General features: G+C 31.2%; 1 protein-coding gene across 1 annotated transcript; it reads left to right on the forward strand.

Moving 5' to 3' along the window:
• The first annotated feature begins 192 nt into the window (after window positions 1-192).
• LOC127707200 (NOP protein chaperone 1-like) lies at window positions 193-14,664 on the forward strand. Its single transcript, XM_052211791.1, has 4 exons — window positions 193-316; window positions 8,462-8,551; window positions 13,585-13,709; window positions 14,164-14,664. The coding sequence occupies exons 1-4, from the start codon at window positions 274-276 to the stop codon at window positions 14,338-14,340; spliced, it is 435 nt and encodes a 144-aa protein (XP_052067751.1). The 5' UTR covers window positions 193-273; the 3' UTR covers window positions 14,341-14,664.
• The last annotated feature ends 12,170 nt before the right edge of the window (window positions 14,665-26,834 follow it).

Here is a 26,834-nt window from a genome sequence, read left to right on the forward strand (position 1 = left end):
TTATTCTCGTACCAGTTTCATATATAGTCTCAAAAAGAAAAGGCAAAGATTGATTTTGTTTACATTCAAAAATAATAATTTTGAAATTTTTTCTTCACTGTTTTGATAATTATTTTAAGAATTTATTCATTGTTGTAAAATTTATTGATATTTCAAAAGGTAAAAAAATAAAATTGATAGAGATTATTTCAAAGATGTCTGCGCCCGTGTACACATGAATTGAGGGCCTGCATTTAGTAGATTAGAAGGTTTACTCTTAAATTTTGACATTAAATGGCGTCAAAAGAGTTATTAGGAGTCGAATTTAGCAAAAATGGTAACAATTTAAACATTTCTAATGAAGGTTCATCATAACAAATGGACAAAAATGGCTGTGTTTACAAATTACACCTAAAAAAGTAGTCCATGGGCATGACTGTGAGTGCAGACGACAGGGGGAGCGTCTTTTTACCACAGAACACCACAGAACACCCAAAATTTACCACAGAACTTCGAAATATTAATATGATGCAGGCATTACCTGTGAAAGGGGACGAAGTCTATATATTTTTTTTTTTTTTTTAATTCAAACATATTTTAAGTTCTAAATCTGTTAAAAAAGAAACGCAAATACCGTAACGTTTCCGATTTTGGTTCTGTTGTTAGGGATTTTAGTTGTGAGTTATTTTAGTTATGACGTCATATTCAATGTAAACAAAGAAACGCTATCATCTGGTAACGTTTTTTCATATCAAAGAATAATTAGAAATGAAATTGTTATTGTGTTCCTTCCTATATTTTACTGGACTGATAAATATATATTTCACTCAAAGTCTCATGACAAACGAGACCGGAAGAAGGAAGTAGATTTCTGCGCAAATGCGGGAATTAAAAAAAGTTACAAAAAAAAAGTTAACGATTTTGAGTTCATTGGTACAATGAAAATTTCGGGAAATTTTCCCGATTTTTTTTTTTTTTTTTTTTATGATTTTTCTACTGTTATAGGGGACTTCGTCCCCTTATTACCGTGTTATTGTTCATTCTTTTTGTAATTTGACATTTATTATTCAAATAAATTTAATTTTTATACGACCGCAAAAATTGAAAATTTTTTGGTCGTATATTGGTATGACGTCGGCGTCGTCGTCGTCGTCGTAGTCGTCGTCGTCGTCGTCGTCGTCTGGCGTCGTCCGGCGTCGTCCGAAGACACATTGGTTTTCGCACTCTAACTTTAGTTTAAGTGAATGGATCTCCATGAAATTTTACCATAAGGTTCAATACCACGAAAGGAAGGTGGGGATTGATTTTGGGGGTTATGGTACCAACAGTTAAGGAATTAGGGGCCAAAAAGGGGCCAAAAATAAGCATTTTTGTAACTTCCAGACAATAACTTGTGTGTAAGTGTATGGATCTCTCTGACATTGTACCACAAGGTTCCATATCACAAAGGGAAGGCTGTAATTGATTTTGGGGGTAATTGCCTCAAAATTTTAGGAATTAGGGGCCAAAAAAGGGGCAAAAAACAAGCATTTTTCTAGTTTCATGACAATAACTTGTGTGTAAGTGTTTGGATATTTCTGAAATTGTACTACAAGGTTCCATATCACAAAGGGAAAGCTGGAATTGAGTTTGGGGGTAATTGCCCGAAACGTTTAGGAATTGGGGGCCAAAAAGGGGCCAAAAATAAGCATTTTTCTAGTTTCCAGACAATTACTTGTGTTCAAGTGTATGGATCTCTCTGAAATTGTACTGCAAGGTACCATACCACAAAGGGAAGGCTGGGATTGAGTTTGGGGGTGATGAATCATAAGGGGGTTCAAAAAATTTGGGGGGGGGATTTTTTTTTTTCTTTTTTTTTCTTTTTTTCCTTTTTTTTTCTTTTTTTTTCTTTTTTTCCTTTTTTTTTTCTTTTAAAATTTTCCATTTTAAGTTGGTTATTTCTGATTAATATTTAAAAGCAAATAATAATGATATGGTAGGAGATACACACCAAACAGGATGTGTAAATTATTATATAATAAGTTTTGTGCAATAGCAAGAAATTTTCAATTGCACAGTATTGCACAATTGCAAGAAATCTTCAATTGCACAGTATTGCGCAATAGCAAGAAATCTTCAATTGCACAGTATTGCGCAATAGCAAGAAATATCCAATAGCACAATATTGCGCAATAGCAAGAAATTGTCAATTGTACAGTATTGCACAATAGCAAGAAATATTCAATTGCACAGTATTGTGCAAAAGAAGATACTTCGTATAAATTGCTTATTTCTTGATCAATTTCAATGGGGTTTTATTCTTGAATTCTTGGGGTTCTTTAATATGCTGAATCTAACCGTGTATTAAGTTTTTGGATTTTGGGCCCCGTTTTTAAATTGGTTCACATTGAGGTCCAAAGGGTCCAAAATTTAACTTTGTTTGATTTCATCAAAAATTGAATTATTGGGGTTCTTTGATATGCCGAATCTAACCGTGTATTTAGATTCTTAATTTTTGGTTCCGTTTTCAAATTGGTCTACATTAAGGTCAAAAGGGTCCAAAATTAAACTTAGTTTGATTTTAACAAAAATTGAATTTTTAGGGTACTTTGATATGCTGAATCTAAACATGTATTTAGATTTTTGATTATGGGCCCAGTTTTCAAGTTGGTCCAAATCGGGGTCCAAAATTAAACTTTGTTTGATTTCAACAAAAATTGAATATATGGGGTTCTTTGATATGCTGAATCTAACCATGTATTTAGATTTTTGATTTTTGGGCCCCGTTATCAACTTTGTCCACATTGAGGTCAAAAGGGTCCAAAATTAAACTTTGTTTGATTTCATCAAAAATTGAATTCTTGGGGTTCTTTGATATGCTGAATATAACCATGTATTTAGATTTTTTATTTGTGGACCCGCTATCAAATTGGTTCATATTGAGGTCAAAAGGGTCCAAAATTAAACTTTGTTTGATTTAATCAAAAATTGAATTATTGGGGTTCTTTGATATGCCAAATCTAACCGTGTATTTAGATTTTTAATTTTGGGTCCCGTTTTTAAATTGGTCTACATTAAGGTCCAAAGGGTCCAAAATTAAACTTAGTTTGATTTTAACAAAAATTGAATTCTTGGGGTTCTTTGATATGCTGAATCTAAACATGTGTTTAGATTTTTGATTATTGGCCCAGTTTTCAAGTTGGTCCAAGTTGGGGTCCAAAATTAAACTTTGTTTGATTTCAACAAAAATTGAATATATGGGGTTCTTTGATATGCTGAATCTAAACATGTATTTAGATTTTAGATTTTTGGCCCAGTTTTCAAGTTGGTCCAAATTGGGGTCCAAAATTAAACTTTGTTTGATTTCAACAAAAATTGAATATATGGGGTTCTTTGATATGCTGAATCTTACCATGTATTTAGATTTTTTATTTGTGGGCCCGCTATCAAATTGGTTCATATTGAGGTCAAAAGGGTCCAAAATTAAACTTTGTTTGATTTCATCAAAAATTTAATTATTGGGGTTCTTTGATATGCCAAATCTAACCGTGTATTTAGATTTTTAATTTTGGGTCCCGTTTTTTAAATTGGTCTACATTAAGGTCCAAAGGGTCCAAAATTAAACTTAGTTTGATTTTAACAAAAATTGAATTTTTGGGGTTCTTTGACATGCTGAATCTAAACATGTGTTTAGATTTTTGATTATGGGACCAGTTTTCAAGTTGGTCCAAGTTGGGGTCCAAAATTAAACTTTGTTTGATTTCAACAAAAATTGAATATATGGGGTTCTTTGATATGCTGAATCTTACCATGTATTTAGATTTTTTATTTTGTGGGCCTGCTATCAAATTGGTTCATATTGAGGTCAAAAGGGTCCAAAATTAAACTTTGTTTGATTTCATCAAAAATTGAATTATTGGGGTTCTTTGATATGCCAAATCTAACCGTGTTTTTAGATTTTTAATTTTGGGTCCCGTTTTTTAAATTGGTCTACATTAAGGTCCAAAGGGTCCAAAATTAAACTTAGTTTGATTTTAACAAAAATTGAATTCTTGGGGTACTTTGATATGCTGAATCTAAACATGTGTTTAGATTTTTGATTATGGGACCAGTTTTCAAGTTTGTCCAAGTTGGGGTCCAAAATTAAACTTTCTTTGATTTCAACAAAAATTGAATATATGGGGTTCTTTGATATGCTGAATCTAACCATGTATTTTGATTTTGGACATTGGACCATAATAGGTAAATTTAAAAAATTGAAGTTCTTAGACCACATTCTTTCTGTGTCAGAAACCTATGCTGTGTCAAATATTTAATCACAATCCAAATTAAGAGCTGTATCAAGCTTGAATGTTGTGTCCATACTTGCCCCAACTGTTCAGGGTTCGACCTCTGCGGTCGTATCAAGCTGCGCCCAGCGAAGCATTTTATTCTATTTAGGGTCGACTCACTATCGCTACGCCCCCAACTGAATGGCCAATAATTGGGATCATACCAAAAACCCCTAACTATTAAAACCATAATATACAAAGATTATTTATATTTTAAATACATTTTTATCATTTTTGTAATTTTAAATCATTTTTGAAAATGTTTAGATGCATTACGTAATTATTTGTTAAATTTATTTTGTTTACCAGTTTTTTTTTTTCACTTTTTTTTATTAATGTTATGTTACGAGTTGTTACAATAAATAATCAAAATGGTTAATGTGACATTTAATTAAATTTGTTGTCAACAAATAATTCAACTTTATTAAAGTAATTAGTTAAGCTGCTATCAAGAGTTGTTTCAAACAATTATTTAAACTTGGCTAATGCAGAGACATATATATGTGTATATATGTCTCTGGCTAATGTTTGTACATCAAAGTTTTCTCCATTAGAGTTATATATAAAACAATCATGTGTTAAGGGCTACCGGCAAATACTTTCTAAAAAGATATCTGAAGTTGTTGTAGGACAGTAATATTTGAGTTGACAAATAACATATTATAAGTGTGTCTTTTTAATTGTCAAAAAGTTCAAGTTCAATGACTGTTTTTGGATTCTTATGTTGTGTGTGTATCTTCTCCAATCATTTGACAATATTTCGGATTTTTACCAAATTTTGTATGCATTTAGAAATCGTTGAACTGAAACTTTATATCGAAAAAACTGGTACATGTATATGTAGCATTTACATATAGATTCTATACTTTTGAGTCCATAATTAATGTTGACCTTAGTAAGTTCACCGACACAATTAAAGTACCAAAATTTAATTAGATTAACCAATTTTGACACTTGTCGTAAACACCAATCAAGCCAATTAACATGTCATTTAAGTTTTCATACCTGAGACATCAAATAAATTTAATTAATATAATATATTATATTAAATAGAATGTTGATATCAGTCTCCCTGTTCTAACTATTGTCAAGTAATTTCAAGAATACAATTTTTATAATAAAAAAATTCATGATTAAAATATGAGCCGATGATCACCATCATTTTAGTTGAAAAATTAAAACTATTGTCTTATAGGTTTATTAATTTCACAGAAAAAATAGTTACATATGAGAAATATTAACTCTTCCTGCCAATCAAGTCAATATTATTCATAGCGTGATTCGCGACGGTAAAATCCGTCGGGTCAACTTTTTTTGTAGAATTTTTTTTTTACTATAAAGGTTATGTTTTCATATAAAATATTCATTATTCTCGCAGATTTCTTAATTAAATGAAAAAATGTTAAAAGAAAAAGCGATATTAGCATATTAGCACTTTCTGTCGATCAGATCAATATTATTCGTAGCGTAATATTCGCTGGTAAAATCCGTCAGATCAACTTTATTGTAGAAAAAAACATGTTTTATTTATATAAAGTTTTTATTGTTAAACAACATATTTAATAAAATCGCAGATTTCTTTATTTCACGAAAAAATATTGTAAAACAAAAGAGATTTTAACACTTTTTATCGATCAGTTCAATATATTCAAAGCGTATCTTGGATCATATTGATCGTGCGGTAATTTTTTTTTTGCTCATGTTTATTTTAGATTTTCATTATTATAATGCATTAGTTTAGTGTCTCAAAGCTCTCCAAATGTAAATATATGCCAAATAACAAAAAAGTTATATGATCATTTTTTATCTCATCCAGTCAATCGTCATGTCACTGGTGTAACCCGAATTAAAGAAATAATGTAATTCTGAATTATTAGATTTGCATTTTATAAAGTAATTCTAATGTTCTGTGGTATATTTCAGTAGTTTTATTGTAATGTGTGCAGTTCTAGGGTATATTTTGAGTGTTCTGTGGTATATTTTGAGTGTTCTGTGGTATTCTGTGGTGTTCTGTGGTAAAAAGACGCTCCGAAACCTGTCAGGTATCGGGTCCGTTTGCTCACATTACACTTTCGGACCCTACACGTTCGCCACCTGGGTTAGTTCACATCCATTTTTGTTTAAATACAGATTAAATTAATATGAGGCAGGTGTTACCTTGGATCCTCAATTGATATTATTGATTGATTGTTGGTTTCTTATCCAGGTTGGGAACAACCCCTCAGATGAGGGTTAACCCCTCATTGTAATGACTATTCCTTTTATGAGGGGTACATTTCAAGTGATGAAAAATATTTTTTTGTAAAAACCACTTCTTAGTACAAAAGGGCACATATTCATATTATTTGAAGAAACTTTTCCCAAAGAACTATACATCTATCTGGTATTGTATGGTCAAAACATGTCAAAGGATTTGTTATTTTTATGGACTTGTATCCTCTTTATTATTAAAAATAAGTGGACCCCTCTTATAGAAATTTTTTTCAAAATATAATGAATTTTTCCCCTTTTAAGTTAAAAAAGCTAAGTTTTTCTTATTTCTTTTCTACAACAGCAAAATGATCCCTTGTCCGGGGGATAGTCCCTCATTTAAGGGATATACCTCATTTAGGGGGTTGTTCACAACCTGTTAACGTCCAGTGGCAATTGTGTTTTACCAGGGAAAGGAAATGCAGTCTGTATCAATTGTTTTTTTTAATTCAAAATAGAATTGAAAATGGAAATGGGGAATATGTCAAAGAGACAACAACCCGACCAATGAGCAGAAAACAGCCGAAGGCCACCAATGGGTCTTCAACACAGCGAGAAAATCCCACACCCGGAGGCAGGCTTCAGCTGGCCCCTAAATAAAAATGTGTACTAGTTCAGTGAAAATGGATGTCATACTAAACTCCAAAACATATAAATGAACTAAAATTTAAAAAACATACAAGACTAACAAAGGCCAGAGGCTCCTCACTTGGGATAGGCGCAAATATGAGGCGGGGTTAAACATGTTTCGTGAGATCTCACCCCTCCCCTTATACCTCTGGCCAATGTAGAATAAAGAAACACACAGCAATACGCACAGTAAAACTCAGTTTAAAAGAAGTCTTGAGTCCGATGTCAGAATAGGTAACAAAAAAACTAAGCAAAATGACAATGATACATAAATTAACAAAGGACTACTAGCAGTTACTGACATGCCAGCTCCAGACTTCAATTAAACTGATTGAAAGATTATGTCTTCATCATATGAAAATCAAGCACAATCCCTCCTGTTAGGGGTTTAGTATCATACCATCAATTAAATATACGAGAAGAACATAACCCGTATCATGCCAACAACTGGTTTTAGAACAAATGTGTTTATTTCTGATGCAAATTAAAGACCTTATGAGTGAATCAATATTAATACCAAAATATGCCATCCTTAATGACCTGACAACAGTATCGTAACTATATCCCTTCTGAATAAGTCTGTTTAAAGGTTTGGATAGCTTTTGAGGTGAATGCCAACATTTTGTGCTTTGTAAAGAATATTACCATAAAAGATTACATTTGTAGATGTGAAATACCTGAATGTATAAGATGTCTGCATGTTGATTTATATTTACGAATAATGTCCTTGTACCAATGATGAAATTTAGTAAATGTTTTGACTAGTTTGTGATAACGAAAAATATGAATATCTGAGCATATATTTCATTGATAAATTTCTGAAAATGTTCATGGATAGGATGTTTAGAATGTTATGAGCAATGCACTATATTTTCTGAATATCAAAAGTAGTGATAAACCTTGGAAGATTTAGATATCAAGTCAGTACCATAGGGTTTTGATTGCATTTCATGCAATCTTTACCCAAAAACCACTAGATATATACAAGTTAATGCATTTTGTGTTTCAGACAGTCAAAATCTTTTTTGGGATTTTATTGGCATTTGAGTTTATGTGATACTAGGTCTGTGTGAAGACATTGATATTAAAAAGACTCAACATTCAATCTTTATATTAGGTAAAGCAGGTGAGACATTTCAGCGTGTAATCTCAAGACTCGACTTTTCGATATCAATCAGTTAAATTACAAAAAATTCATAATATGATAGCAAGCCTGATAAAGTGCTTAACCTTGTGTCGTGATTGGTCATCTTGCCATCATACATTCTAATTTCTATCTTCATTTATTTTAGACCAAGGTTTAGCAGAGTTATTATCTGTTAAACAAACTGATAGAAAGTCAGCCACACCTCCAAACATCTGTAAGATGCTTCCAAGTTCAGGTTAGTACTATTTGCTATTCAAGGGTAAGTGTATGTATGTATATACATGTATGTGTTGAAATGTTTGGCAATGTAAATGATTACCATATAAAAAAGAATCCATTTGAAAAAAAAGGAGATGCTGGTTGTACATGTATGTTAATTAATGAACCAAGAATCTATGGAAATATAAAATCAATCATGCCTGTCAACTGACCCGTATTTTGAAGGTCACACCGATGAATTTCCCTTCTCACCTGGGTTTTTTTAAATACCTGACGGGTTATCAAATAACCTGTGAAATTCAGAAAGTGACCCGTTTTTCACACGTATTTCTGACAGACATTGATTCTGGTATTTAGGGATCATAGATTTATTCTTACGAGGAAGTATTTTAAGTTGGCTCTATTCAGCTGTGACAATAATTATCATGATCCATTGAGATGTCAATCAAATCTATAGCACTTCTATAATACAGTAATAAGGAAAGTAGAGCATTATAGAGGAAGCTCAATTAACACCTGTGTAAACATTTGGTCTATTCAAATAAATCTTGCATTAATTTTACAAAACTATAAAATAGATGAGAAATTCTTCAATATTACTGTACAATGCTTGGAAAGAAATCTCAAGCCTTCACGTACAGAATAGAAAATGTTTTCAGACATTTTCTTAATAATTATCATCCTTTTTCAATACACATGATACAAAAGAAAAATACTCAAATTTTATATTTAAAATATAAATATATTTTTAATTTATACTATATAAAATGAAATATAAAAGTCATCAAAGACACAAACTATGGTTATTGATTTATAACCATACTACCAAAACATAGTACATTCAGTTTCATGCGAAAATGGGTTGATTTTTTTTATGTTCTATTTAATTTGACAGTTGTTGGAAATTAACCCTCCATTTCGTTTCAGAAAAGTTTTTTTGAGTCATAAACATGTATCTTGGATGTTTCAAAACAATAAAAAAATTCTTTTTTGTAAACAGGGAAAAAAGGGAGAGAGAATTTGATTGGTTAACTTCTGGTGATGTTTACTTTCTTATATGCACTGAAAAGTTAAGTTGTATTTTTACTGTAGTACAGGACAGAATAAAACTTTACTCATGTCAAGTATTTCTTTATTTAAAACATATAGATAAATTCTGCACATTTTTTTTTGAAAAATACCAATTAAACAAAGCCTTATTGGGGAAAAACAATTTTACTGTAGTACTAGATAGGATAAAACTTTACTCATGCCAAGTGAAACAGTGAAACCCTGTGGCATGCAACTTATAAGAAGGTTTCCTTTATTTTTCTTGAGAGTAACACACCAGCTTCATTTGAACCTATTATATAGAGACTTATTTTGATCTCATAAAACATCTCAAATTTTAAGGATTTCCTGATTTTACTTAAATCAACCCAAATATTTTACTGGGAAACTTGGTTTTGAAGAATATCTTATTTTCAGAAGTTTTATGAATACCTGAACATACTCTCAAAAGAACCAATTTATATAAAAAGAAATGTATATATAAAAAAATACTAGGATTAACATGTTGTATGCCAGATGCGAGTTAAGTCTAGTTAAAATAATTAAAAAGGCCAAATAAAGTACGAACTTAAGTAATCTATTCCTTGGATAGAAAATCCTTGGCATTTGAAAATGTCAAAGTTTATGAAAGGAAAGTAACTCAAAAAAGAAAACAAAAGAGAAACAGCTAGAGGTCAGAATACCGTAAGCAAAGATGACCGTGCTTGAAAGTCACATGGCAAGCTCTTATTGTCGTGTCCTGAATTTATATAAGAAAAGCGAAAATTCGCATTTGCGAGTGAAATGAATATTTATGCCTGAACGTGGTATTTTTGCGCAAGAAATAGTAAATAGAAAGCATATGCACTGATACTCTGGATAAGAATAAGCATTTTGGTCATCACATATATCAATATAGTAGTTGAATTCGGATGTCAAACTACCTACTTCAAGTGTTTTGACTCCCGATTCATTGACATTTTATCCAGATTTTTTGTGAACTCAAACCGATAGTGTGCGTGTAAACAGAGTGGTGTATAATGTGAACGAATCAAGACGTGTAGGATAGCTGACCAACACAATGAATACAATTTTCAAAACCGTACCATAGTACAAATATTTAGATGCTATAAGGTTGAACTAATAAAAGAAAAAAAATTTTTTAAAAAATTAACATTATGATAGTAATTAAATTTTGTTATGATTATTGTAAAATGTTAATTACGTTTTTTGTGAGATGCAAGGATTTAAAATCCTTGTTAATTGAAACCATGAATTTCAAAGTATTTTTTTCATTCACGACCGTTTAAATTTAGATATTTAGCTAACTTTGGGTACGCATCCCTGCTCATTGGTGCTCATACGTTACATATAATTTTCATAAATGTAATGACTGATCAAACCTGTGAGACATAATGCATGTATACATTACAATTTTAATTATATTCTAAAATTACTAGGAATAAATTCAGTCTCAGTTTTACCTTAACAATGAATATTCTCTTAGTCTGGTAGTATCTATATATATCATGTCTATTAATGAAATTAGATATTTTTTTACAGAAAAATCCTTTTGTTTGATTATCTTTCTGCTTTCCGACCTTTGATAAATATTTTTAACAGAAATATCGTTTTCTTAATTTTTCTTCATTCTTTTCGACATTATCTCATGCTATGATTGAAATACTAAATATCAAATGATACACGTTCAGAAATAATCAGTTTATTTTGGGTCATTGTATATCAATAAACTATTCCCAGGTTTATTGAATACAACACACACAACGCGTAGATGGACCGTCTCAAAGCATGAATTATATAATTGCGTTATCATTATACTTGATATTTAATAAACATTCACATTATTAAAAACATATATGTTTTGTCAAAAGGCAAATATGTTATAACATATAAATGATTTTTAGAATGCAACCTAGTCTTTATTGTTTTACTTTCAAATTTACAAATGAACCGTTTGTTGGATTGTTGAAATATACAATGTCACGTTGTAGCCTATCCATAGACTTATAACTTATGTCTACCTATATAAATGCTGGAAAATTCTCGAGACGTTCCGAGAATTGTGATTCCAAGCGTAATGAGTGGCCCATAGACACTTCCAAAACTCGCCAATATAGGTTCACGCAAGAATTACATATGTTCCTTAAATAATTGTAAGTACTAAGTTTTTCGAAGATGTATAAAATAATTTATAAAAGTAATATTTTTGTCATTATTTTTAAAGTAACCTCTCTATACACATCTCAAGTTGGATAAATACTTGATTTTATTTAATTTAATGATATAAAAATTCTTAAAAACTACATTGAGTTATTGAATAATTTTTAAAAACAACAAATACCTATAAGAGTAAATAAAAAAAGATAACTTTTAGTATCGCCCCCTGACTGGTGTTTGTGTCTTGATATCTTTTATGTAGCATATTATATAATATAAACTATATTAAAATCATATTTAAATCATATCATCTAATTATAAAATTTGAGAATTTTTTTATTTAAAAAGGAATGATTATTAAATAATATTAGAAAATATTTAAATGACTTTTACTTTTTGTGGAGACTTGAGATTTCTTTCCAAGCATTACACAGTATTGATGAAGAATTTCTAATCTATTTCATAGTTTTGTAAAATTTCAGGCAAAATGTATTTGAATTCACCAAATGTTTACACAGGTGTTAATTGAGCTTCCTCTATAATGCTTTACTTTCCTTATTATAGAAGTGGTGTAGATTTGATTGACATCATAATGGATCATGATAATTATTGTCGCATAAACTGCTGAGAAGAGCCTACTTAAATAGCTCCGAGCATCCTCTTAGCATGCTCGGAGCTTCCTCGTAAGAATAAATCTATGACCCCTTAGAAGTGACATATACATTCGGTTTTATCAGCTTTTTTCCTTTCATAAAGAAAACAATTGAAAAGTAAAAACTTAGGATTTGCTATTTTACCTTGCTCTTAATTTGATAAATACAGCTATCAAAACATATTTTGACACACCGTTGATTGAAAAGTAACAATTCATGTACTATCTCTTTAATTGTACCCCAGAAAGTTGAAGCCAGTCAAGCTTGACATACAATTCTATGTCCTGATTATAAGATTTGCTATTTGCAAATATCAACTTTCCTATAAAAATCTTTTTGAAACAATTTGAACCTCTTAAATTAATACATTTCTGTTGGAGAGATACAAGTTCCTTACAAACTATTTTAAACCATTTAATTTTGTTATCACTTAAATGTAAAAGCTTTGAGTGAAATCCTTATGCTCTAGATATTGCACTGAAAGTAAACACACTTTCTTCTTCTTTCTCTTATCATTCTCCTGTGTAAAGGAGCACATTAGCCATAACTGATTTCTAATTTTAGCTGAGGTTTATGAAATTCATTTATAAAAAGTAGTGGGAATAAAACAATTAAGGGCATTGCTTTAGAAAGATATTTGATTAATAATAAATATATTTAACAAATACAATAGTGAATATTTGTAGGAAACTGGTGTATGTTATAGTATGTATTATAATAAAAAAAAACTCTAAATACTAAAATTCAACTGAAAAAATTTGTACGCTTTATGACCTGACATTTTCTTCATCAATGCAAGTCATTACCTGCATTTTAATTTTCAGAGGTTGACAGACATGATCAAATGACATCTAGAATCTAAAGTGTCAAGCCTTAAATTGCCTCAACTCAACAACAAAAAATAAGTGAGAGAATTAAATGTTTATACGTGTAGATGAACAAAACTCAGTCATCAACACAAAACTCTTCAAATAATAAAGAAATTAGGACATGTCTTGAGATTTTTTTTTTTTGGCTGTTAGGAAATAATATATTTGTACTTAGAGCTTCTAAGATTGTTATTACATGTAGATACAATGTTTTGCTGTAGCTAGGTCAAGAAAACTTTGTATAAACAGAAATGTCATTCTAAGATTTAATGAAAAAAACATATACCATTTCTTACCTTTACATCTAAATTTGATTACAGTTTTATCAAGTGTGAAACAGTTTCTTCCTTTGATGAAAGACGCAAACAGTGAACTTGACAGTATTCCTGCTGATGATCTTGACATTGAATGTATATCTAATAAAAATGATCAAGTTATAGAAATGGTAAGAAATTCATTTTTCATTCTTTAGACAATCTTGCATAAATTTTCAACAGATTTATTATGAAACGAACGGTCCAATTTAGTTTAAATGTGTGCTCCATGATATACAATGTAAATGTGCCTGAAAATTTTTTTTTTCATTAAAAAGTCGACTAACAAAAAAAACAGGTTTGTACTGAACCTTTATGATTCTCCATAGGGATAAAATATTGATCTACTAGACCACTACAATACTATAAAACTCTTTGGAGAAATTCCAAACATATCTTTTCTATCAGCTTGTGAATATTGCTGTTTCTATTGAAACAAATGGTGTAAGCACAAAAAAAAAAGTGACCTCACTACTCAAGTGCAGTTATTGTCAGATATGCCATATTTATGTGAGATGAGTGGTTCGGTCTCATTGGAGTCTCTTGTCCTTTAATAATGTTTTGAACTTGTATTTTTTTTCACAGAACATTGCATTATTTGAACAGAGCTCAGGAGATGATGATTCAGAAGATAGTAGTGAATCATCTGAGGAGGAATTTTATGGTTCAGAAGTGACGGAAGAGAATTTTAGAATAATAAAAACAAATACCAAAAAGCCACATATAGAGGAGATGGACAATAATGATAACCCTCCTGGATGACAGAAGAACATGATGTGTGATAACTTTCATCGCTCCTGTGAAGACTTTTATGTGGTCACCTTAGAACATTTTGTCAGAATGTATAGAATTCATTGTTCTCATCAATCTTTCTGTGATCATGCATAATTTGTGATATATAAGTTTAGTATTTAAAGGAAATATATCACAGAAATAAGTCAACTTTTTTTAAATTTGCACTATTGGTTACAGCCACCAATTTAAAATATACTATAAGAATAGCTAGCTTTGTGTACAAGTGCTTATCATGTCTCATAAGTTTTGTAATCTCAACTTAGCAAGTAAATGTTGGTTAATACAAGTCTTTATAGTCTTCATTGTATATCTGTATGCCCTGCCTGCAGTAGTAGGAGAAAAATATATTTTCTGGTCTTTGTCCAGATCTGTTAGTCCATCTGTTTGTCCATTAGTCCATCCCATAAAGTTTTTGGTTAGGGTAGCTGTAAAGAATTAAGTTCTTTGGATTGTCAAGTGGCCAATGTTATACAAAACTAAATTTAAATATAAATTTAATAAACAAAACAAAAGTAAAGTAAATTCAACATAAATGAAATAATGAAATGAATACATGCAAATGTAACTAAATAAAGACTCACAAAACAGAACTAAATATAATGTTATGAAATAAACAAAATGAAACTAAACAATTACAGTCCGCACACCTCCATCAACTCTGCACACTTCCCGGTAAAGGTTGAACGTCGCACCTACTGTAGAATAACTTTGGGTTGTTCCCCTTGAATTTCTTTTAATATAAAACGGACAGAAAATAACTATTTTCACACATTTTTGGTTGATTCTAAATTGATGAAAAGAACACTAAATTTTATACTTTTACTGCAATGATAACTTCAATGAGCAATGACGACTTGAAACTGCATAATACTGCATGGACTGCTCGATTCGTTTAACATATATTTAAACGGACTTCTTTGTATATTTATAATGGATACTTTCACCAACTCCAGGCGTTGTAATTGATATCAGCAAACATCGAGTTGTAACCATATTACTAATAATACCATTTGTATCTCTGACACCATATATCAAAGACCAGTCGACGGTATTTACTACGTGCTATACGCACACCAAAACCGGGCCAAAAATCCACTGCAAAATAAATATTGAACCCAAAAATTACTTACTTTATCTATACATTTGCATGATATAGCTATTATTGGGACATTCTGGACCGCGAGTAAGAAATATCATCTCGACAGCAAAATAGACCCCAATGAACGATATAAATAAGTAAAAATGTCTTACCTGAGTGTTGTAATAATAAGTCTTGGGATATCCATGTCCTAAACTGACAATTATAATACCCAACTGCTATTTTTACCAACTCTAGACTCAGCACAAGCGTGTGCTTAACTCAATGGCCATGTGTCGACTGATTTGAAACTTACCTTTGAAATTTAAATAGGTGCCTAATCATGTGATACACATGAAAGGTCTGCTTGACTACATAGTCCGGTGTTAGCGAAAATAAGCCCTAACATAAAATATAGTCCTAAGTGAAATAGATATATATAAATAAATAAATGGAGTTTGTTACAGTAGCTTATCATGAAGTTTGGTTCACATCAACTTGAAATTTAGTACACATGCTCATTTTGATGGGAACTTTTAAAATAATATACCAAATTAAGGTTTCGACCCCAGTTTCATGGTTTCATGGTTCATTGAACATACAAATGTGATAGTGTGAAGTTAGTTAATTCTCATGTTTAACTAAAGTTTTTGTTAAGTTAGTTTAACATGAAGTTATGGGGACATCAACCTTTGTCAACTTGAGACTCAGTACACATACTCATTGAGAGACAAACTGTTTAGACTTTATACCAAATTACCATTTTGATATAAATATGTAATGAAATCATAAATCACAATGTATGATTTTTTTTTAAATCATCTTAATACTTTATGAAATCTATTATCCTGTATATTGATAACTGGATTAACAATAAAACATTCCAATTTTACATAATTAATTAGCACAGAGACATCTTGTTTATCACCTTGCAGCAAAATCTAAAGTAAGCATAATTCACACTGTATAGGTGTATAAAACAAATAAAATTAAGAATGGAAATGAGGAATGCGTCAAAGAGATATCACCCAACCAAAGAGCAGAAAGCAGCCCAAGGCAACCAATTGGTATTCAACACAATGAGAAAATCCTGCACCCAGAGGTGTGCTTCAGCTGGCCCCTAAACAATAATGTATACTAGTTCAGAGAAAATGGATGTCACACTAAACTCTGAAACATATATATATAAATGAACCAAAAACATACAAGACTAACAAAGGTCAAAGGTTCCTGACTTGGGACAGGTGCAAAAATGTGGCGGGGTTGATAGATATAAGAATATGTGGTATGAGTGCCAATGAGACAACTCTCCGTCCAAGTCACAATTTATTAAAGTAACATGTTTTGTGAGATCTCAACCCTCCCCCTATACCTCTAGCCAATGTGGAATAAACAAACACACAGCAATATTTTCAGTAAAATTCAGTTCAAAAGAATTCTGAATCCGATGCTAGAATAGGTAACAGAAAAAACTAAACAAAATGACAATAATCAATATACATTAAACAATTGTACACAGATCAAAGTTTAAGATTAAGTTCAATATTTATAAGTAAGGTTGTGAGGACCTAATTGTGAACATGTCAATCAATAACATTCAAGGCTTGGTCATATTTCAAATGAAGTGCAGATTAAAATATAGTGAAATGCAAATTTAGTGTATACTAGTCATACTAGTAACCTGCAGACCTGAACAATACCAAATGATCTAGAAAAGGATGTAACAATAATCTTTAATACATTTAATCATATATTAACTATGCATTTGTAAAGTTCTGAAGACGTATGGTCTGGGTTGAAAGATCATCTGAGTAACTGGTTAGGCAAAAATGTTTGATTATGATGAGAATTCAATAAGTTACCATTTATTTGGGCTTTTACTTATTTGTTTTGTTTTTTACCAATTTAGCTTAAAAGAAAAACAGCGAAATAATGAGTAACAAGGTCACCTCTCTTATCCAGTCATTGTATGATCAGTGCAGTAAATGATTACTCTGAAATATGGTCACCTCCCAAACATGGACAAACATTAGTCAGTCTAGTCTGTTTCCTACCTAAAGCCTTTTAACATCGTGGTAATGTGACACTATATTGTTTGAATGTGAAATACTGCCACTTCATTTATTTTGGTTTGGTACCAATTTTCATGGATTGAGAAAAAAAATAATTTTCATGGATTTTTGATTTCGTAATTTTCCAAAATAATGCATTCAAGCCTACAGAAAATATGGTACACAGTAATTCATTGAACATTTAAATTGGTGGTTCACCCGTATTCACAAAAATTGGTATCCCAAGAATAATAATGAATCCACAGTAACTGGAATTATTTCCCTTTACATTTTGCAATAATTTCTCCAAAAAGTTGATATTAAAAAATTCTTACTTTGAGAGGATGTCACACATGTTTGAAATCTGCCTTGTATGCAGTTACACAATGTATGAAGACCAGATGTAGGGGGGAAGGGGGAGATAAGTCTTTTAACATCTAAAAGTTTCTTGTTATTATTCAAAGGAGTCCAATACTTAGGCATCTTATTGGATTATTAAGCATTATAAAACTTAAACTTATATCAAATTTTAGTTTTGTGTCATCTATATTCTTTCATGAGAGTCATTTCTTCCTTATTTTCAAGTTCTAGCAAAAAAAATATGTCAACTATTTTTATCATGTCGTAATAAAGTGTATTTTTTCACAATTCCTGCTTGAACTAAATTCTGAAGGCATAGAATTGTATGACATTTCAGATTTTTTTTCTATCACATTGATGTCAACATGTGTAATAAAACCTGATGGTACACAAACTGGACAAAGTATTATGTGAGTAATGATATCAGAGTAAAAGAAAGGAATTATATACTGTTGCAGGCTTGTCAGTGTGATAGTACAATTTATGCAAAAATAATTAACATTATTAATTAGATATTTGAAAGGTTTATTTTAACATTGTGAGATTGCTATGTGTTGCACAACATAGTCCATCAAATTATAGTAAGACCATCTATCTGCAATAAACAGACATCAACCAACTAAACTAAACGACTATAGGCTCTTGGAATGGAACATATATAAAAGAACATTTGCACTTTAGATTGAAAATCATAATATATAAAAAGAAACTGTAAACAGGAAAAACCAACAGCAATACAAGATCTACAGAAATATGTAAAACTAGTATAATAAATTAACCTCTTAAAGCCAGTGGTAATACTTATCCAAGTCATGGACATAAGCATGGTTTTGTCCCAGGTGGTACAAAACTTTTTTCAAGATGCCACATCTGATATAAATGTGAAATATAAATTTTATTGAAATGTTCTGCTTATTTTTGTCATGTTTATTTACTTTAAAGATGTAAGTAATATTTCTTGTGTAAGCAAATTTGTAAGATTTTCTTTTCAAGGTTTGACTAGTCTCCCTTAATCTTCTCCAAAAATGTACTTATACAAGTAAAAAAAAATTACAACCCCTTAAGTGCACAAGTTTTGGGAGGTCAAAACGCCTAATTTTTTGTCTGGTTTGCTAATAATTTGTGCTTGAACACCCTGAGGGGTTCAAGCCTATATATGTGAGTTTTGGAAGCTTCTATGGGCCATTCGATATCATCGGAAACAAGATTCTCGGAACGTCTCGAAAATTTTCAATCATTTATATAGGTAGTTATCTATGTCCGATACGTTCCCTCTATTGATATGTTACCACGTGACATTGTATTGATATTTCGAAATTCGACAATCAAATTAAAGTTCATTTGTAGATCGGAAAGTAAAAAAAATAAAGAATAGATTACAGTAAGAAAGCCATTTATATATTCCTACTTATTTGCTTTTGACAGAACATATGCGTTTTTATTTGAAAGTATTAAATATGAAGTATAAAGATATTGCAGTTATTATTTATGTCTTGAGACGGTCCCTGTGCGCGTTGTTTGTGTAGTATAAAATACAACGCGATATTGTGCATTGTGACAGTAAACATGGGAATGATATATTGACATTAAACTATGTCCCAGAATAAACTAATTATTTATGAACATTAGCATGTCATATTTGTAATTCCATCATGTCGGAAAGCAAGAAGAAAATGAACAAAACGATATTACTGTTAACAATATTTATCTTAGGGTTGAAACACAGTAGTCGGAAAACAGAAAGATAATTACACAATATTCTGTCTAAAATAGTTATTTTTATTAATGGATACTAACAGACCAAGGGAATATTCATTTAAATTATCAAAGTTTAAACTGAAAAACTAAATTTATCATTAATAGAAAATAATTAATAATGTTATATATTAACATCCCTTCGGGTTTTAACAGTTGATACATTTATGAAAATCATATGCAACATATGAGTAACAGTTATCAGGAATGAACACAAATAAATTAGTATCTAATGTTTAAACTGTAGGGATTCACAACGTAATTATTATTATATTTTAGAACAATCATAATTACTACGTATACGTCACTAATTTTATACCGTTGACGTATGGTTTTATAAGTCTCTGCTTATATTTTGTATAGTAATGAAATAGAAAGTTAGACTTGGAGAAAACTGGCAAAATCTTTCGGAATTCTGGGTCCTCAATGCTCCTAAACTTTGTTCTATATTTGGCCTTTTTTAACTTTTTTGACTCGAGCGTCACTGATGAGTCTTTTGTAGTCGAAACGCGCGTCTGGCCCAGTGGTGTACAAAACGTTAATACTGACCACGTGTCCATGATGAGTTTATTGACTTTTACCAAATATAAACTTTTTATATAAATTGGTTCTTTTGAGTGCATGTTCGGGTATTCAAAAGACTTATGAAAACAAGATATTTTCCAAAACTAAGTTTTTGTGTCGAATTTTTGAATTGATTTAAGTTACTTCAGGAAATCCTTAAAATTTGAAATGTTTTATCTGACCAAAATAATTGCCAGCATATAAGAGGTCCTAATGAAGCTGGTGTGTTACTCTCAAGAACAAAATACGAAATCTTCTTATAATTTGTGTCACAGTTACACTTCACATGGAAATTGGACTTTCAATTTCTCTATACCACGTCATCCATGAGTACAGACAGCTTCAATGAGTATAAGAATAATTTAAAGCATCCAAGAAACAAAATATGAAGATATGAAAGTTAAAATAAACGCATCCAGATTATAAAACAAACTGAGTGCTGAGCTTTATATCTTGATTGGTCTGTGCAAATTGCTTTAGACATCCGGTTTGCAGAAATTGAGATATGCAATAGGTTACAAGAGCGCAATTATTCGTAATGCATTTTCCATAAGGAACCACTGGTGTTCCGTATTTTTTCCCTCGAAGACTACACAAAATAGGGAAAAGAAATGCCAGTGTTGCATTACAATCAAAAAAATATATATGGTCATGAGTCAAAAATTGACCTAAAACGCACAAGTATTTGTATAGTATAAATCCTTGAAACGCAGTTGAAAAAGATCGTCTATTTTTTTTCTCTTAATGAAATAGGCATATTTTTAATGGCTCCGACGTGCAGAAATGGAAGATATTTTCTATACTTTGTAGAATGTGAATATGATTTTCTGCATTTTTTAAACCTAATTGGATAAGTTTTCGATTAAATGTAATTCCAATCCTGTATCATCCAATCAGAAGCCGTATAGGATTCTATTCTGAGTACCATCTTTAAACAAATAATTGCGCTCTTGTTACCAATAGGATTAGGTCTTTGTGCATAAAACACGGAGGAAAAATGATGTACACTCCCAAGTAATAAATAAAATAGTCAAGCCTTAAAAGGTAATTTCAAATGGTAGCTATATACAATTTTCTATTTACAACTAAAATCCAGCAGTGATTTTATTTGACTTGTGCAAGAATCTACACACAATAACATATTTTCAATAACGGTGTTTTGATATTTTCATTACCTCATTTTAGTACAGAGCTCCAGATAAGAATTCACAAATTGGGGGTTTTACCCACCATTTTTTTATGTAATTGGGTGATAAAGTTTTTTAATTGCATTATCAATTCCAATTCACCCCTCAAGCAAATATCAAATTGGGTTTTTCACCACCAAGCTCCTTAATGTATTGGGTTTTTTCATCAACACAATATTGAATATTTAGGCATGTTATAATCACATTATATCAACCCCAGATGTGTTTCCATCTTAAATGTGTTTTTTTCTTTGTATATGTGCTTAGCTGTTTTATTTGGTTTATTCACTGACGAGCAATTGTATGTTTAATTTGTGTCCCGTTTTAAACGTTCTGTCAGTTTTGTATTTTCTCAAAACTTATGTAAACTGCAGCTGGTGTCACTAGTTGGACAGTAACTAATTGCCTTTCTAGATCCCATTTGATCACCCTACAGTTTATATTTGGGGTAGGTGTTGCTAAGTGTTTAGATTTTTATGTAGTATATGTGAAATTTAGGTGCTGTAAGAAAGTTTTCCCAGTCCTTTCACCTATTTGCCAGATCTACTTTTTAATAAAAATAAAAAGTAGTTCCCAGATTTAAGATATACCCCAAAACCTTGAGATTTATAGGGTGGTTTAATGATGGAGACCACATTCAACTTAAATTTACAAATAATTCTGCAACATCAAGTAAATAAATGACAATGTTGTACTGCACTTGCCAATAAGACAACTATCTTAAGCATCCAGAACAATTAGACCAAAACAAAGAAAGTGTCAAGCTGCATAAATTGACGTAAAAAACGGATATGTGTATTCATTCATCAACTAAAATGAAAAAAATAATATATAAACTGTTTTTGTTTAATTCAATTACCATAAATCTGGGTTAAGTTGTCCCTTATCAGAACTTTTGGTTTCCGATGCTTTCCAACTACATATCATGTCATAATTGATTTGGCCTTTCACTTTTTGCAACTGATTTCGTTTTTGACGAAACCCCGTGTTTATCGTTCTATAGCAATGTTCTCGTTAAGGTACGCAAACACGCCCGTGCGTTCAATGGACGCTTCCTAAAATCACTAGCTGAGTCTTGTTATCATCATAACTTTCCCTCAGCTATCAAAAAGAAGCCGAAAACATGCTTCTATTCAATATTTTTATCGGACATTTACTTTCGTTTTAATTCATTGTATGTTATGATAAATCCCGAGCAATTCGAAAAAAAATATGACAGCATGTCACACGCTAATTGGATAAACGCCGAGAAGATCGAAATGTTTTCATAAACACGTGTACCTTTTGAGCAACGGAAAATTCCAACAGGGACCCGTTACAGCTACTTGATGCAGGGCTCTATTTTAAGAACGAAAGGACATTTCCAATTATAAATATTATAAAAATAGATTTACGCGACGACTGTAATCAGATAAGGGTAAATAACGCAAACGATAGCGAATAAAAGCGTTAAGAACTCATGGTTTTGGCATATAATTGGGTTTTCCTTTGAATTAATTGGGTTATTGAACCCTGCAATGGGCAATTGCATTGGGTTTTTAATTACTTGTATTGCGTGATCACGCAAATACGCAGCTTATCTGGAGCTCTGCTAGTAACAGTCAATTATTTCAAATCAAAAGCAAAAATAAACTCAGCAAAAAAGATTTGGCGACCAATCAGCGGTCGCGGGTTCACATATTGCTTTTCTTTTTTTTAACGAAAGCAACTTGTTTTAATAGAGTCCAACCTTTTACCTGAAGAACTAAAACAAAAAGTCTACTGCACACAGATGTTAAGGAACAAAAGGCCTCACAAACTGCATCATGGAGGCTTGTAAATGAGCAGATTAGTAAGTCAATTATTTCTAAATCAAAAGCAAAAATTCAACAAAAAAGATTTGGCGACCAATCAGCGGTCTCGGGTTCACGTATTGCTTTTCTTTTTTTTAAACAAAGCAACTTGTTTTAATAGTCCAACCTTTTACCTGAAGAACTAAAACAAAAAGTCTACTGCACACAGATGTTAAGGAACAAAAGGGGGCCTGACAAACTGAATCATGGAGGCTTGTAAATGAGCAGATAACAGATGAGATTTTCATTGTCCATGAAATTAGACTTTTATGAATAGTAAAGACAACTATAAGTGACAGACAATAACACACACTTTTATGGCAATGTAGTGAAGAGAAGTTCAAAAAGAAAAGAAGGAAATATGACATTTTTTACTTATATAAGTAAAATAAATGGAATGTCTAAAGATTTAACTATACATCCAAAACAAGTTACCTGTACCCTTAAATAAAAACACTTGACGGGTTGTATAAGAATTATCTCAGACTGTCTTTATAGTGGAGTTACTGCCTTTATCATTTTTGACTATCATTTTTAAAACTATAATAGACAGAAACTGTAAACATAAAAATATATCAATAATTATTATACAAGATCTACAAAAATGACAAAATAACTAAATACATAAATTAATCCCATAGTTTACTAAATGCCCCTAAATGACTATTTTTGACATTTTTTTTTCTATTATTTTGAAAATTACAAAACGAGGCCAGATGCTGTGTTGAAAATCTAACCATGAAAAATTCATATTTCAATATTTGGCAAAACTAATAAAACTTTCATTAAAGTTTATTCTGTCAAACTAGTCTTTGGTCAAAACAATCCTTTTGGGTTGTTCAAATTCGTCCGTTTTTCTTCTGTGAACTTCTCTGCATGATTCATTTTAAGCACATCTGATAGATAGAATCAGTAAATAGCAAAAATTATCAGCCATACAATATCTACGAAAATGTCAATCCAAACTGAAACCATTTGAAGAATCATGTAAGAGTTATCAGTGTTAAATGATGATTTTGGACTTAATTTCGTGTTTTCCCTTTATTATCTCGAAGACTATATTTATTTAGATATAATTATGCTGGATACCACTGTGAGTGATGGAATTATTTTTATCTTACCTCCTATACATTTCTAGGAATATGATTGGTTAAAAGCGTCCGCGTGGAGACCGTGTACATTCCATATTAGGTTAGTAGGGAGGCGGGGCTTATTTCATACACGGTTAGTAGTGGTGTGACGTCCCCTTATTAAACCAAACGGTACTGAGAAAAATCTTAAAGGTTTCAACAGACGAAGAAATTGATGATGAAGATTGAAATAAATTCATAAAACACATTTAAACCTAACAAGTTGTTATTGTTGGCATCTGTTGTTGTAGGATCAATGGAAGTAGTTTCTTAATGCTAACGATATTGAAGACTTGCTCATTTTGATAAGTCACTAGTCTAAATTTCACACGTTAAGATAGTCGGTAAGATAAATTCGTTCTCATCCCATATGGAATTTACTGACCCCATATATACCGTATTAGGTCACTAGCACACTATGTAACTAATAATATTCTATACAACATCTACATATTTTTAGGCAATACAGTTTATCGACAGGTTATGGTATTCCAATAAGCACTGATTGCGCCCTTTTGGTTACATATTTGTTCTTTGCTTAGATTACCAAGAATCCTTGATTTGGTAGATTTGGTTGAATGTTTTGGAATATCCGTGTCAAAGATGAAGCCACAATATAGTCTTCTGTTACACGAAAAAGACATTGTCGAATGCGGCATAGCACCGAATGTTAACTTTTCATGATCAATGCTATAGTTTTCACTAGTGGAGCATGATCTACTTACCTTTCCTGGGCACTTGAAATCAACATTTATCGAGCACCTGAGATTATTCCCGTTTTTGTGTGTTACTCAGTTTTTTCAGTTTTCTGCTTAATATTATGTAGACTTTTGTGTTTCTTTTAGTCGTGAGGTTATCTGTTTCTCTTCGGCTTAATGATTAGTTAATCGTACTCTTTAATCTTCTGTCTTATATTTTAGAAGTTTTTACATTAAAATTTATAGAAAATAATCGTGTAATATATTAATAATTATATTAAATTGACCGTTCTGAAGAGTAAAATTGAGATTTCATTTTCAAATTACATGTACTGGTTAAAACATTTAAGATTTCATTTTTGACCCATCTAAATTGACTTAGAATTATTCGAGTAAACCGTACGTCAATACTTAAAGTTTGATTATTCCTCTTCCGACAAAGCCGAAGGGAACTATATATATACACCCAGTCCGTACGTTCGTCAGTAGGTCATACGTTACCAAGTTACGTTAAGGTAAAGCATTTTGCACGAAACCTGGTCTTACACATTGGAATAAGGAATCTCAGTTTTCCCGCCTTTCAAATCTAAAAAATCAAGCTTTTAATCGGTACAATTTTGGGAGGAAATTAACTGTTTTATGTTTTCTATACACGAAAAAATAATTGGCCAACAGTAAACTTTCCCCGATAATTGCACCGATTATATGTTTGATTTTACTTCTTTTTGGTTGTTCTTACTTGACCTTGTACCACTGGGCAGGATATGTCCTACCACAGATTATTAACCTGTCGAAAAATTGTATAATCCGGTGTCAAAAGTCGGTAATATGAAAATAGTCTATTGACACATCATTAGAAGTTACTAAGCGAGATTGATTTTCATTCAGATTGAGTGATTTCTGTCCATTTTGTGGGCCTTCGAAACAAAATGAAATGCTTGAAAATATCGGTTTTCCCTTTTTTGTAATGCCTAAATCAATTGATTCATTGTTTTGCATACCGTCATACAATAAGAAGTGACAGATTTAGATAGAATATGATTTTCTTATCAGTTGAATGATTTTTGCTAAATTTGTGGCCTTGGAAAAGGAACTTTGGTTGAAAATTAGGAGATAAGAGTATTGTATTTGAAGACTTTGCGGGTATCCATTGGCTATTTTAAATTTAGTTTACTGGCGTCGCGTCAGCGTTCGGCAGTTTTGTCATCCCGGGGCTATTTATAGCTTGCTATACGGTATGGGGTTTGCTAATTAATCATTTACTGCGAGTCTTATATTTCCTATCGGCTGTGGGAAAACGAAATAATTACGGTTTACATACTTGGGGAGGCCTGCTACGAACGTTTCCGACAACAAAGGTAGGCGTGTTATACACTATAATTGTGTAGATAAATCAGTTTAAATTTACGGCATAATAAGTTTTAGTGAGGTAGAAAACCGAGAAATCGAAATATAACGGAAGTTCGCGACCGGGTGACATTTTTTCACTGAAAATGCAAGTTAAGTACCTTATGTTATATTAAGGTATATAGGATTTTTTTCAGAGACAAGTGCCTGTGCCAAAATTGCATAAATAACAGTTTCGTCTAAATAATCCCACCAATGTTTAAAATGCATTGAAGAGAAAAAATAACATATAACTAGAGACTTTCTTGAGATTTAATTAATCTCTCACGCGTTAGTATAAAGAGACTGAACAACACGAACCCCACCAAGAAGATTTATTCAAACTTTGCGACATTGTACGTATTGAACATCAATTCACTTAATTTTATAGTTAATGAGGGTTTGAATGATTTATGCAAT

This window comes from Mytilus californianus, unplaced genomic scaffold, assembly GCF_021869535.1.
Source record: "Mytilus californianus isolate M0D057914Y unplaced genomic scaffold, xbMytCali1.0.p SCAF_1, whole genome shotgun sequence".
Classification (NCBI taxonomy): domain Eukaryota; kingdom Metazoa; phylum Mollusca; class Bivalvia; order Mytilida; family Mytilidae; genus Mytilus; species Mytilus californianus.

Excerpts from the sequence above, each read along its gene's own strand:
- LOC127707200 (XM_052211791.1), top strand. The coding sequence starts at position 274 with ATGGCGTCAAAAGAGTTATTAGGAGTCGAATTTAGCAAAAATG. Across the intron at positions 8,552-13,584 it reads TAAGATGCTTCCAAGTTCAG|TTTTATCAAGTGTGAAACAG; the intron begins GTTAGTACTATT and ends ATTTGATTACAG. Across the intron at positions 13,710-14,163 it reads ATGATCAAGTTATAGAAATG|AACATTGCATTATTTGAACA; the intron begins GTAAGAAATTCA and ends TTTTTTTCACAG.